Here is a 14,958-nt window from a genome sequence, read left to right as displayed (position 1 = left end):
TTTTGTTGTAGGAAATTTTGAAACTCTGCTGATACAAACGTACGTCCATTATCCGATATTATTTGTACTGGTAGTCCAAACCTTGAAAAAAATCTCTCGACATTTTTTTATTGTAGTGTCCGCTGTAATATTATTTACAATGTATACTTCCGGCCATTTGGAAAACGCGTCTACTACTATTAGAAAATTATGCTTCATGAATGGCCCCGCGAAATCAATATGTACTCGCTCGAAAGGAAATGTCGCAGGTTCCCAAATATGTTTGATTTTCGGTGGATTATTCCTATTTGCATTACATTCTGCGCAATTTTTAGTAATTTGTTCGATGTCGCGGTCTATACCCGACCACCATACATAGCTACGTGCTAACATCTTCATTTTAACGATACCGAAATGTACACTATGTAATTCATTTAATATTTTCCTTTGTAATACTTTAGGTATTACTATTCGATGTCCGCGTAAAATAACTCCTTGGTGTAAGCTGTATTTTACTTCGTTATTGCATGATATGTACTTTTTATCCATTCTTCTACCGCTTTGTAAAGCTTCTACTATTTGTTGTAAATATGTATCTTTCCTTGTAGCTGAAACTAATTCTTCGAATGTAACCGGTAAGGACTGAATGATCTCAATTTGATAGGCATCGACGACATCGTATTCGGATCGCTCTACTTTTGGGATCGGTAATCGTGACAGGCCATCTGCGTTACTATGTAATTTCGTATTTTTGTATTTAATCGTGTAATTAAACCCACGTAAAAATAATGCATAGTGCTGCATGCGCATTGCACTGTATACTGGTAGACTTTTTGATGGTGCAAAAATATGTACTAACGGACGGTGATCAGTGTAAAGTGTAAACTTATTCCCGTACAAGTATTGGTGAAATTTTTTTATTCCAAAAATTATACTGTAGACTTTCTTGTCGATTTGAGCATATTTTTTTGTGTATCAGTTAAGGTGCACGAAGCGTATTGTATTGCTCTTTCTGTTCCGTCTGGATATAGGTGAGAAAGAACTGCCCCTACTCCATAAGGGCTGGCGTCCGTAGCCAGAACTAATGGTAATTTAGGATCATAATAGACTTCATTACTTTGAAAAGCTTTCTTTGCATTACGAAAAGCAATATCGCATTCCTGCGTCCAACAAAATTTACTGTTTTTATGTAGTAATTTGTTCAATGGATATAGGATTGAACTAAGATTTTTAATAAATCGACTGTAATAAGTTACAAATTCTATAAATGCCCTAACTTCCGGTACGTCTTTAGGAACTGGCATAAGCTCTATCGCGTCTATTTTCTTTTTATCTTTATGTATTCCGTAACGATCTATAATGTACCCGCAGTATTCAATCTTATCTGTAAAAAACTCGCTTTTCTGTAAGTTAACTTTAATATTGTATTCGTGTAATCTCCGAAATACTAATTCTAGTCTGTGTAAGTGTTCCGCTTTGTCTTTACCTGAAACTCTTATATCATCAAGAAAAACTGAAACTCACTCTATACCTTGTAAGATACCTTCAATTTCGCGTTGCCAGATAGCTGGCGCCGACGCTGTTCCGTACATTAGTCTCGTAGGTCTGTATAATCCTCGATGTGTATTTAGTGTCAAAATGTGTTGATCTTCCTCCCTTACTCATAGTTGTAAATAAGCCTGTTGTAAATCTATTTTTGAAAAAATAATTCCCTCAGCTGTTGACGCAAACAGCTCATCAACTGTGGGTAATGGATGGTCGTCCACTATTAAATTTGGGTTTACAGTAATGCTGTAATCGCCACAAAGTCTAACCTTGCCATCCTTTTTTAAAACTGGCACGATGGGTGTAGCCCATTCCGAAGTGTTAACTTTGACTAAGATCCCTGCGGCTTCTAGATTTTCAATCTCTTTTATCTACTAAAGCACGTAATTTAAAAGGTATGGTACGGTGTTTTAGAAAAACTGGCTGCGCATCTTTCTTTAAAGTTAATCACGCTTTTTTATCCTTTATCGAACGAAGATTTATTTCGAAAATTTCTTTGTATTTTTGTAAGCTAGTATCTAGTTGTTGTTTTGCGTTTACATTTAATGCTTTTTCTGAATAAGAACTTACAATGTAATCTCTTTGAGTACAGTATCATCCATCAACTGACGTAACCATTCGCGGCCCAACAAGAGTTTCCTTTCTACTTCTGTAAGATATATATTTAATTTATGCTGTATAATTTCGGTATGTTACTATGACTGTAATGTATCCCGTAGTTGGTAGCGTATTCTTACAATATGTAATTATAGTTGTAAATTAGTCGGATATATGGTCGAATTTGGAAACAATTTGCGCATCTGTGATATATTTGCAATAATTACCGCTGCTCCACTATCCACTTCAAAATCTACGCTTTTACCGTTTACTTGTAATCGTGTCAGAAATTTGTCTATATTTACCTTGCTCTAATTTAACTTATTCTACTTGTAGAATATTATCACGGCATGTCATGATAAGAATTTCCTCTAATTTATCAAATTTATGAGTTTGACTTTTATTTTTGAAACAGACCGATTGGAGATGCCCTCGATTTCCGCAAGCTCTGCATTTTATCTCTCGGTTTAGTGTACAATGTGTAGCTAAATGCCCTTTTCCGCACCTGTAACAATGAACATTTTTACTATTTTGTGTATTACGAAATGTATTATTCTTTGCGGTTGCTGTCGAATGGCGTGTCGCATCGGTCGTCTTCTTCGGACGGCTGTCTCGTGAAGTCGAATTCCGCCCCGGAGGCTTCTTGGAATCTGCCACTTGTACCACCGCCGTCGTCGTGCCTTGTAATTGGTCTGTGTTTTTTGCTGACATTTCCATACTTGTTGCAAGTTGTACTGCTTTGTCGAACGTTAAGTCTTGGCACTCGAGGAGTCTTGACTGGATTCTCGTACTCTTCATGCCAAAAACGAACTGGTTATACGTAACGCTGTTTTGAGATATGGGCCGAAATTGCAATTAATGCTTAATTTTTGTAATGCCGCTACGTATTGTAATATGCTTTCTTCTTCCAACTGTCGTCGTTGTTGGAAACGGAAATTTTCTGCAATTTTCAGCGGGGTCGGAGCGTAGAATTCTTGTAGTTTTGCGACTAATTCATCGTAGTTTTGTTCGTAAGGATCGTCTGGTGCGCATTTATTGCAAATTACATCGAAAGCTGCGGGCCCGATATAATGTAATAGGTACGATACCTTATTGTGTTCAATTGGCATGTGAAAAAGTCTGAACGCGCCTTGTAATCGGCTTAACCACCGTGACCAGCTTGTCGTAGAAACAAACGGCTCGATGTGGAATGTGGCATGTACTCGTGCTTCTGCCATCTTGGGTTCCGTACTCATCTGCAATCTTCTTTCGGGCGTACCCTCTTCGTTTGGATCCTCGTCGCCAATTGTTATGTTTATGTAGGCGGGAAAAGATACACTCCCGGTTCTTCCGGTTTACAGTAAGTATAGCTCACTTTATTTCAAACGTTCTTACAACTTTAATCGCTATGGAATCGGTCGCGTCCGCTCGAAAGCCAGACCCGTTCTGCCTGAGCGGAAGAGAACGGTGGTATTACCACCGTGGTAAGGCACGCATTGTGCACGCGTGGTTCACGTCTGTCGAACGCGCGCTTCTGAATACGCGCGTATACGAACTGATCAACAACCATCACACTTCGATGGTATCCACCGTACATACCGATCTATCCAATAACATCGCGGTTATACGATTTAGCCGTTGTATAAGCTGGTCGTGTATTCATATCTGGGGAAATGTATAATTTTTCAAAACTATCAATACGGAGCGAACAAAAAGTAGGAGAGGAGAAAATGTAAGATATCTCTGAACTGATAATACGATCGAAAAGTCCATTTATTGATGAAATAGAATAAATTCTCTTTACAGATATTTTATTCTGGAGAAAGATAATTTGTATAATTTATTTTTAATTGTTAATAAAAATGAAAAAGAAAGCTACAGTAGTAAAGTTGTCTGACCAATAACTGTCTTCATCTACTCATCTAATATTAGCCAGAACATAAAAAAGAAGACACTCTCTAAATCTCATAGAGTGGTTTTGCCAATCAAGAAACACGGTAAGGTAAACGTCCCAATAGCCGACCATTTAAGACGCCTGGAAAATTGAAATTGAATTTTTATATATATTAACAAATCTTATTTATAAGCGGATACGACGAAACGAAAGCTTGGATTCTCTAGTTTCTGAAAACCATCCAATAATTAGTTCCATCGGTAATAGTTGATTTGTTTTTTTTTTCGGAAAATGCGAGAAAAGGAAATGTCCCAGTACCCGGCCATCAGTTTTTGATTATGTCCCAATACCCGGCCACTTGATGTCCCTATTACCAACCAGTCGCAGATGAAGCCAAATTTGTAAAATGTTAGATATCATACTTACTGCGAATAATTGCCTCAGTTTAGCGTAATTTTAAACACACTTTAAGCACACTAGTAAACAATGCCGCGCGTCAATGCTGATCATTCGTGTTAATTTTCATTAAAGTTATCTCTCTCTCTCTCTCTCTCTCTCTCTCTCTCTCTCTCTTTCTGTCCACGACGTCTCTCGCTCGTGCTTCGCGCACACGGAAATTGATCGCAAGAGATCGCGGATCTCGCGTGAAGTTAGCCACGTTGGACGCGAGTCGTCGCGGCTACGAGCGTGCTCTCTCGAGGCAGTCTTCTTCGCGCTTGGAGGTTAGGTTCAAGCATCTGGCGTCCTTTCTCGGGACTTCTCGGTTCCCGGTCAAAACTGGCGTGTCGGATGGCACCAGGCTACCTCGCGCCTCGCGACAGAAAGGCGGAACGTGACGACGTTAACGCGGCGAGAGACCGACGCCGCGCGTAACGACGGCGAGCGAAGTGCGACGTTGCCCGAGTACTGGTCCGTCCGGAGTTCTCAGCACGGGAGGACCGGCGAAAAACTGCGCGAAAATCCAGCCATGCTGACTGCGCAACCGGCGTCAGACCGCTGAGTGCCGCTGAGTTCGTTGCGTCCGGGTAGTGGTACACCATACGGTTGAAACGTCCGAGTATCCAACCATGCAAATTAACAATTTTTCGGCAATTCTAACTAAATTTCGACCTTAGATTTGCATTCTTTACATCTTCCTGAATATAAAAAGCTATAATTTATTCAATATATATAAAGAATGAATGCGACAATAGTTACAATTGAACTTCGTCAATTCTTAACAAACTGGCTTACAGATGCGCTTCGTTTCCCGGGGCAGCGCGTGCACTCTCAAGAAACTCGAAAAAATTACTACAAAGAGCGCAAGGATTATTTTAACCGTTGTCCTATGCATAGATTATAAATTGTAGAACTCAATTAAGTGGTTATTTATTTATTTTTATCGAAAATTCTCTTAATTAAGTGGAATATTCCCCTAAATGGTTGGGAACTGGGACATGGTTGGCTATTGGGACGTTTACCTTAGTGTCTCGCGCCAAGTACACGCGGAGCGAGACCGACCGTGACTCTTTTACGCGACGCGACGGGTTGCGAGTACTCGAGATGTTGAGATCTCGATAACGATTGAACGGATCAAGTTCTTAAGTAGGCTTGATCGATAGCTTGGGGTCCAATTAGGGGGGGGGGGGTTTCTCTCATAATATTCCGCTACGTGCCCTACGAGCGGAGATATTGCGGCGCATAGTCCAAATATGAAAATTTATTTTTAAGATACGAATACGAATACTTCTACGTCGACCGTCTCTCATCTCAATATTATTATGATTATCAGAGAAACGTCACTTTCACTTTTTCGACGCTGGCGGCGCAGGTATCGCCTGTTTCGATATCGCGCGCGTATTTCGAAATTAGGTCGATAGACTTATCGGTCAGGAGGAAGATTTCTATTTAGGTAAATTAGGTATATATATAATATATATATTGAGTCAATTGCTTCATGTTTATCTGGAGAGATTTCGTATCCTTACATTGTATTACTACCGCTGCCGGAAAAGAAGGTTCTCTACGCTTGGCAGAAAGTGCCGCTAGGGAATTTTTAAGTCAATTCTTATGAATCAAGCTTGAATTCGATATCTAGGTATCCCAGGTTGCCGATGACAAGGTCCAGATAGTACGCTTCATAGTTTTTGGTGTCCAGGTGTAATAATACGTTGAATTCGATGTCTACGTGTCCCAGGTTGCCGATGACGAGGTCCACATAGTGCGCTCCGTAGTTTTCGGTGTCTACGTGTATTAATACCTTGAATTCGATGTCCACGTGTCCCAGGTTGCCGATGACGGAATCCCGATAGTGCGCTTCATAGTTTTCGGTGTCCAGGTGTAATCGTACGTTGAATTCGATGTCTACGTGTCCCAGGTTGCCGATGACGAGGTCCACATAGTGCGCTCCGTAGTTTTCGGTGTCTACGTGTATTAATACCTTGAATTCGATGTCCACGTGTCCCAGGTTGCCGATGACGGAATCCCGATAGTGCGCTTCATAGTTTTCGGTGTCCAGGTGTAATCGTACGTTGACTTCGATGTCTAGGTGTCCCAGGTTGCCGATGACAAGGTCCACATAGTGCGTTCCGTAGTTTTCGGTGTCTACGTGCATTAATACCTTGAATTTGATGTCCACGTATCTCAGGTTGCCGATGACGAGATCCCGATAGTGCGCTCATAGTTTTCGGTGTCCAGGTGTAATCGTACGTTGAATTCGATGTCTAGGTGTCCCAGGTTGCCGATGACGAGGTCCACATAGTGCGCTCCGTAGTTTTCGGTGTCTACGTGTATTAATATCTTGAAATTGATGTCTAGGTGTCCCAGGTTGCTGATGACGAGGTCCAGATAGCGCGCTCCGTAGTTTTCGGTGTCTAGGTGTAATAATACCTCGAATTCGATGTCTACGTGTTCCAGGTTGCCGATGACGAAGTCCACATAGTGCGCTTTATAGTTTTTGGTGTCTAGGTGTATTAATAACTTTAAATCTGAATGGGTGCGTTCAGCCGATACTCCGCTAGCCTAGCAATCGTGAGCAGCCGCTCGTTTTTGCTCGTTTCCTCTTCTTTTAATCCATTAAGTCAAAAGAGAGGAAACGAGCGAATACGAGCGACTGCTCACGATTGCTACGCTAGCAGAGTATCGGCTGAACGCACCCAATGTAGGACACGTAGATATCGAATTCGAAGTATTAATACATGTAGACACCGAAAACTACGAAGCGCACTATGTGGACCTCGTCATCGGCAACTTGGAACACGTGGCCATCGAATTCAAGGTATTAATACACCTGGACACCGAAAACTATAGAGCGCATTATGTGGACCTCGTCATCGGCAACCTAGGACACCTAGACATTAAATTCAAGCTTGATTCATAAGAATCGACTTAAAATTTCCCTAGCGGCAGAATTAAAATTATGTCATGACATAATAAAAATCGCTGAATTAAAATTATGTCTAGACATAATAAAAATTGGACGAAAATTATGTCTAGACGTAATAAAAATTGGATGAATTAAAATTATGTCTGACGTAAAAATAATTAGCAAAAATATCGATACCTGAAGATATCGGTACATATACAGTTGCGAACAACATTCAGTAAGACACGCAAATAAAAATAAAAAAAGAATTTTACAGTTAACGACTTATTAACATTAATCATGCTTTATTGCGATTATGTTTTATGTTGAAATTGAAAAATATATACAAGATGTACAACTAAAAAAGTTACAGATTATTATTAAAAAAAAACTAAGCAAAATATTAAATTGTTGTTTTCTTTAGAAATAATAATCCGTAACACTTTTAGCTTTATACCTTGTATTATATACTGTTTATTAGATTATAAGATATATTGTTTATAAGATTAAGATGCGTAACACTACAAAAAGGCGTGATATCCGTACAAAATTACCTTTTTTAAAAAAAGGTAAAAAAGAGCGCCAAGTACACGCATAGTAGTGTATATGTATTATGTTGTTACCCTGTTATGTTGTTACCTCGAAAAAAACAAAGTGGTAGTATTATACCTCCAAATAGCTTTATCCTGTACATACTGTTTATAAAATGCGTAATATACTACAAAAAAGCGTGATATCCGCACAAAATTACTTTTTTTAAAAAAAGATAAAAAAGCGCCAAATACACGTATAGTAGTGTATACGTTGTTACCTAAAAAAAAAAAGAAAGTGGTAGTATTATACCTCGAAAAAACCTAAGTAACAAGTGGTAGATTTTTATATCTCGAAAAATCTCGAAATAATCTAAGCAGTAGTATCTTTATTTCCGAAAAATTATAACTCAAGTGATACACGTCACAAAATTATGTTACCTTATCAAAAAGAAGAGTCGCGCTTCAAGTGATCTATTCACAGGCACACGAAAAAAAAAAGGTCTTGTCCACCAGACGAGACAAACATTTCTATACGTTTTTGGGGTCGCTGAATTCGAATCCGCAGTTGGTTTAACTCGGTCAGATCGCATTTTGTTCCTAACCTCAAAAAAGTGATTAAAAAAACCAAAAACGGACCCCGATATGTTGGAGAAAATTTACTTTTATCTTTCCCAGTGATATCTCGTTCTTTTATTCTCGAAGGACCTACGAAGGGGGTTCCTCTTACGTTTGACCTCTTTTTGAGCATCTTCTCTTTTCAATGTCCAACAGTAATCTACCAACATATTTACATCCCATTTTCCCTGATACCTACGTTCCATTTCCTGTATGTCTTGATGGAATTTTTCTCCCTGGTCCTTACTGTAATCTCCCAAATTCATTGGGAAGTAATCTATGTGAGAATCTAAGAAATGTAACTTCAGGTTTATCAGACAACCCAGCTTTCCAAAGTTTGTCACCAGACCAGCAACTATTTCCTTGAAAGTGCCATGTGTGTTAAGAAAAACCCGCGCGTGAAAGATCCTGGTCCGACCGCAGGTAAGTCCACCGTTCCAGGGGTGATAACTCTCATACCTCCCTAGGCCTAAGTATGAGAGCTTTCCGATATTGACGAGGACTATGTCAACTCGTCGTCGGACACACTACGCGGCTTCATCCTTACACCCTCACGCCCACCTGCAAAGCAGCGCGCCTTTGCTGGCATCGTTACCTCAACAAACCTGAGAACGAATCATTCTACACATCCCCTTTCGGGGCAGTTGTCATCGTTACAGTATCTGTCAAGGCAGCAGGATTTTATGCTAAAAAAATGACTAACAAGTTCTATGTACCCAACGCTGAATACAAAAAATTTATATCAGGGTCAGTTTTCGGATTTTTCAATCACTTTTTTGAGGTTAGGAATGAAATGCGGCCTGGCCGAGTCAAACTAACCCCGAATTTGGACTCAGCGACCCTAAAAACATACACAATCGCTTTCCTTTCTGGGCATTTTAATGAATGTTTCAACTTTCATCACTTTTTTAAGGTTAGGAACAAAATGCGATCTGACCGAGTTAAACCAACTCCGGATTCGAATTCAGTGACCCCAAAAACGTATAGAAATGTTTGTCTCGTCTGGTGAACAAGACCTTTTTTTTTTCGTGATTACCATTACAAAAAAGAAATGATATCTCTTTAAATTAGAGCGCCAATTACAGAGAGAACATGTATATTGCCTCAAAAAATAATTGTTGCACTACTTTGAAAAATCTTTACATTGTGTCAATTAGAAAAGAATGTATGATAACAATTTTATAAGATTAAAAAATTTTATTTAAATTTAACAAGAGAATACAAGATATTTAAATACAAAGTTTACATGTGTATTTTTTAATGGTCACAAAGAATTACAGAGGTAACAGTACAAAATACAAATATTTTATTAAAATATTTAATCCAACGAGGGAATATTGTATTTAAATATAAAGTTTATATATGTATTGCTTCCTCATAGAGGAAGCTTTGTTTTCGTGAAATCGTTTACGGATTTTTGTTTGCGTATAAAGTTGGATCTAGTCATCCAAATTTAAATTAATTATATATGAAATAGGGGTAGAAGAAACCAAAGAAGAGATCGGTTTTGGAGTTTTTTATGCCAATGTGTTCATATTGTTGTAAAAGGTCAAAATATCGCATTAAAAAAAATGTCCGTATGTATGTATGTGCCCAAGCACCATTTTGACGTCCGCCCGACGTTAAGATAAACACACTTAACGTTGGTATCCAACGTTTTCGCTACGTCGTTTCAACCCTTTTTTGCACTAATTTGGGGAATCAAATTTAGGTTGTACCAACGTTGGAATCCGACTTATATAAGTTAAATTAAGGTTACATTTTTTCCACCAGTTTTAACGTTGGTATGTAAACTTTGATTTTGTACACTCTGCTAGACCTGAGGTTATTTTTTCACAACGTACATTTTAGGTGTAGTTTTTGTGCTTCCATTCAAACCATATGACGGCATTGGTGTAATAAATGTATCATAATACGTACTTATCAATTTGGCACAAATAAAATGGCTTTATAGGAAAAATATAGTTTGCGCAGTCTTTGATACTATTGTAATTTTGCCATAAATACACGAACCCAGCATTGAAATTGTATAACAAAACTCACTTTATTGATAAATGTGGAAATGATAAGTCGAAATTAGACGAATCCTTTCTAAAATATTCCAATTTACTAAATATTCTAATAAATAACTAAAATTGTTCAAAGTGTAGATTTTAATTTTTTTTCATCAAAATTACTTTTAAGATAAATATGTTGTCAAAACCTTAACAACAGATATTATATAAATGCTTTAAATTGTTAATAAAATGCGTTAAAAAATATAAATCTAAATATACTGGAAAATGGCGGATTATTTGCCTTCCTCTTTGAGGAATGAAAATGGCGAAGTCAGCGTTCCACACTATATCAAACTTTACGTAGTGAAAGGTGCGATAAATTCTACTAAAATTTGTCTTCTCGTATAAAATAATTAACTTTTTCAGACTTTTCCAAACTAAGTAGTATACCACTGTAAGCAAAATTGTACCTATATTGACTAAAAGTCTTAACAAGGTCGCCAAACTGACTTAACATGTCGATAAAGTATCAATTAGTTAAAAATTCTATACTAGATTTGCGAATGAGTCGTATATCTTAACCAAATCCGACCTATGCAATACCATCTATATGGTGATCTAGAGCATGGTTATGGCAGCCGTGCAGCCGAGCGAACGCGCTCTCGAGCTGTGAATCGCGCGGCGCGCGCGCGTTGTTTCCCGACGACGCGACGATAACCGCGTGAGATGAGATAGACCGGTTTGGCCGTGGATCGTCAACATTCGTCGCATAGTCCTCGTAGCTTACGCACGACGCCGCGAATTGCCTTCGACGATGCCCGCTTGATGCAGCAGTAATCTGCTCTACATTCATTTAGGCAGAATTTGTTACCATTTCTCGCGATTTCTTAACGTCAGTCAGAAATGACCACAGGCGACGTTTCACAACGTTAGCGTTTTACAACGTTTGATAACAAAACGTTGGTTTACGTTGGGAATTACGTATTAAAGTCGCTCGAAAAGTGTAGTGCAGAGTATAACGTCAGGCGAACGTTAAATATCTTAACGTCGGGTAATAGGACTTAAACTGTTTCGAATTTGACGTTGGGAAAGTGATAAAAAAAGCACGTCGTAATTTTAACGTTTAGACAACGTCCAAAAAACGTTAGTAATTATAAGTTACATTTTATAACTTTCTTGAACCGCTTACAACGTTGTGATTAGTAGAAAAGTAGTCCTTAGTCGGAAAGTTAACCGAAAAATGCTGCTTGGGTGTGTATGTACAGATTTGATGTCCGTGGTTGCTCTAACTTTCGCAAATATTGAGATATCGGGCTGTTTTTTTTTTAATCGATAGAGTATCATTCAAGGAAGGTTGGTATTGAATTTAGTGATGATCGGTAAAGGGGTTCTTTTTAAAAAAAATTTTGAATTTTTTTAGAAATGTCCGTGGTTGCTCTAACTTCCGCAAATTTGGAGATATCGATCTATTTCTAATTTTATTATATTTTTCAGTCTTTTCTACCCCTATTTCATATATTTAAAACTTAAATTCGGTTAATTAGTTCCAGAGTTATAGACATTTTGGTAAATTTGGCACATATATACACACATACACACATATAGACATTTTATAGTCTTTAAGTGTGCAAGTAGAACCCTTTGCTCACAAAGCTTCCTCTATGAGGAAGCCAAAAAAATAAATACTAATAATTATACATTAAATAAAATAAAAGCTTCCTCATATATATTAAATTTATACATTAAATAAAATAAGCTTCCTGTAATAATGAGGAAGCAATGTGCAAGTTTATAATTTGCAGCCTTTTTAATTTTATTTTTCAATAGAATAAAAGATTTAATCACGAAGAATTACAGAGGTAACAGTACAAAATAAAAATATTTTATTAAAATACATAAATTTTTCTTGTAAAAAAACTTGGCGCTGTTAGACCTCGAAATTTTTAATAAATAAATAAACTTATTCTATACTTAATTATAAGCCGCATTATCCGCCGTCCGCGTCGTCACGCACACCCATATCATTCACTCCCACATCCACGCTGATAATCATTTAATGTTACTCCCATCGCATTCTTCTCTGAATTATTTTTATTTATTGTTGTCTTTATTTATTTAAAATTTTGAGGTCTAACAGCGCCAAGTTTTTTTACAAGACAAATTTATGTATTTTAATAAAATATTTTTATTTTGTACTGTTACCTCTGTAATTCTTTGTGACCATTAAAAAATACACATGTAAACTTTGTATTTAAATATCTTGTATTCCCTTGTTAAATTTAAATAAAATTTTTTAATCTTATAAAATTGTTATCATACATTCTTTTCTAATTGACACAATGTAAAGATTTTTCAAAGTAGTGCAACAATTATTTTTTGGGGCAATATACATGTTCTCTTTGTAATTGGCGCTCTAATTTAAAGAGATATCATTTCTTTTTTGTAATTGTAATAGATCACTTGAAACGCGACTCTTCTTTTTGATAAGGTAACATAATTTAGTGACGTGTATCACTTGGGTTATAATTTTTCGGAAATAAAGATACTATTGCTTAGATTTTTTCGAGATTTTTCGAGATATAAAGATCTACCACTTCCCATGTGCGAATGTCGGACTTCTGCCAGAGTTGTCCGCATGGCCCAGAACTGGCACAATATTGGCTGCCAAGACTTGATGGGTGGTACTGCCCCAGTACGGATAAACCGCTAGATCAGTATTGTGCCAGTCTCGGTGACCAGTACTCCCATGCAACCATATTTTGTTCCGAGGCGAGTCTCGTCTCAGTACTGACCGTGTATAAGGCCAGAAATGATATTGATCTACGGCCGTAAGTCGGTTCAGTACTGGGGATGTAATGGGTCGACTTAGAAAATTTTCGCTCGGGACCGGAGGTAACAACCGCGCGAAAGCAATACGCCGCGAGGGGACTTAGAAAGCTTTTTGCTCGAGCAGCGCCGGAGGTAACGACCGCGTTCGTGTCTCTCGGTTACAAGTACCTCGAATTATGGTGTCATTCGTCTTGCTTTGCGTCTCGCCTCCGGGGCCCGTAAGCGACCGTGCGTAAGGCCGTGCGTCGCCGATCGCTCGGCCGGCCGGTTGGGTACTATAAGAGGTTCGGTGCGCTCGGTGAGCCGAGCGACACGAGCGATACGTACAGACGTGCAAACGCGTTTTGCTTGGTCCGTACGAATGTGAAAAACGTTTGTGGAATACGTACACGAAAGGGGCACGTACAACAAAGTCGATGCGGGGAGCATCGTTTCCCAATCATATTTTGTTCCGAGGCGAGTCTCGTCTCAGTACTGACCGTGTATGAGGCCAGAAATGATATTGATCTACGGTCGAAAGTCGGCTCCAGTACTGGGGACGTATTGGGTCGACTTAGAAAATTTTCGCTCGGGACCGGAGGTAACAACCGCGCGAAAGCAACACGCCGCAAGGGGATTTAGAAAGCTTTTTGCTCAAGCGGCGCTGGAGGTAACGACCGCGGCACGAAAGCAACACGCCGCGAGTGATATGGCAATCAGTGTTGTCCCCGTATTAGTACTCTGTGTCGGGCCAAAGTTGGCGCCAAGACTGGGACCCGTGTTATCATTCCGACATTGCCCCAGTAATGATCCTGATCTTAGCTTGTACTGGCCCAGAATCGTCAGCCAGTACTAGTAATTCTGGCACCAGTACTAAGCCAGCACTGAGCCTTTTTGAAATTCGCACATGGGTTGTTACTTAGGTTTTTTCGAGGTATTATACTACCACTTTCTTTTTTTTTAGGTAACAACATATACCCTACTATACGTGTACTTGGCGCCTTTTTTTACCTTTTTTTAAAATATTATAATATATTACAGTGATTGCGATAGTCACTCCAAAAGAGAGGAATTGTCACTATAATTTAAGTAAATGCGGGCACTCGTAAGGTAGGAGTGAATTTTTTACTCAAATTTTTAGAACGGATACCTACTTTATCAGAGTGATACGATCTCGTTCTAAAGCTATAGTGAATCACTATTCACTAAAGAGCAATTGATAAATGACTCTAACAGAGTGAAATTTTTCACTCAAAATTATAGAGTGACATAATTCACTCCTGATGATTACTGATCTATTGCACTCGAAAAGAGTGTCCTTTCACTCAAATGGAGTGCGATTGTACTCCAACTTATTGAGCGCAATTTTACTCTTTTTTAGAGTGGCGAATTACTTGAAGTGCACAGGCTCAATTTTCACTTTTCAATACACTTGCATTTCACTCGTTTTGAGCGATTTCACTCTTCGACTTTTCGAGAGTAAAGAAAGACGAAAGGACGAGGAAAAGTAAAAAGAAGAGAACTAAAGGATTTTGATTGACAAAATAATAATCATCGCGGATGGAAATCGAAAATGCGATTGTTGGCGAAAGTGCGGCGGCTTACTTTCGAGTACATCAGGCTTAGAGGTAGGCTGATCGCGATGCTCAGGATCCAGACGAAGGTGAT

General features: G+C 38.6%; 1 protein-coding gene across 8 annotated transcripts in view; it reads right to left on the bottom strand.

The window, feature by feature from the left end:
* 5-ht2b (5-hydroxytryptamine receptor 2B) overlaps positions 1-14,958 on the bottom strand; it is a 100,925-nt gene that overhangs the window by 34,374 nt on the left and 51,593 nt on the right. For all 8 annotated transcript variants that reach the window (XM_077420954.1, XM_077420961.1, XM_077420962.1 and 5 more), the window contains one exon: positions 14,896-14,958. This exon is cut by the window's right edge and continues 170 nt beyond it. In XM_077420954.1, the coding sequence (XP_077277080.1) occupies positions 14,896-14,958 (63 nt within the window). The remainder of the gene's footprint in view (positions 1-14,895) is intronic.

This window comes from Temnothorax americanus, unplaced genomic scaffold (genome assembly GCF_048541705.1).
Source record: "Temnothorax americanus isolate GAGA-0224 unplaced genomic scaffold, ASM4854170v1 Scaffold63, whole genome shotgun sequence".
NCBI lineage: Eukaryota > Metazoa > Arthropoda > Insecta > Hymenoptera > Formicidae > Temnothorax > Temnothorax americanus.
The sequence above is the reverse complement of the archived record's forward strand: the minus strand, read 5'-3'. Positions and strand labels throughout refer to the sequence as shown.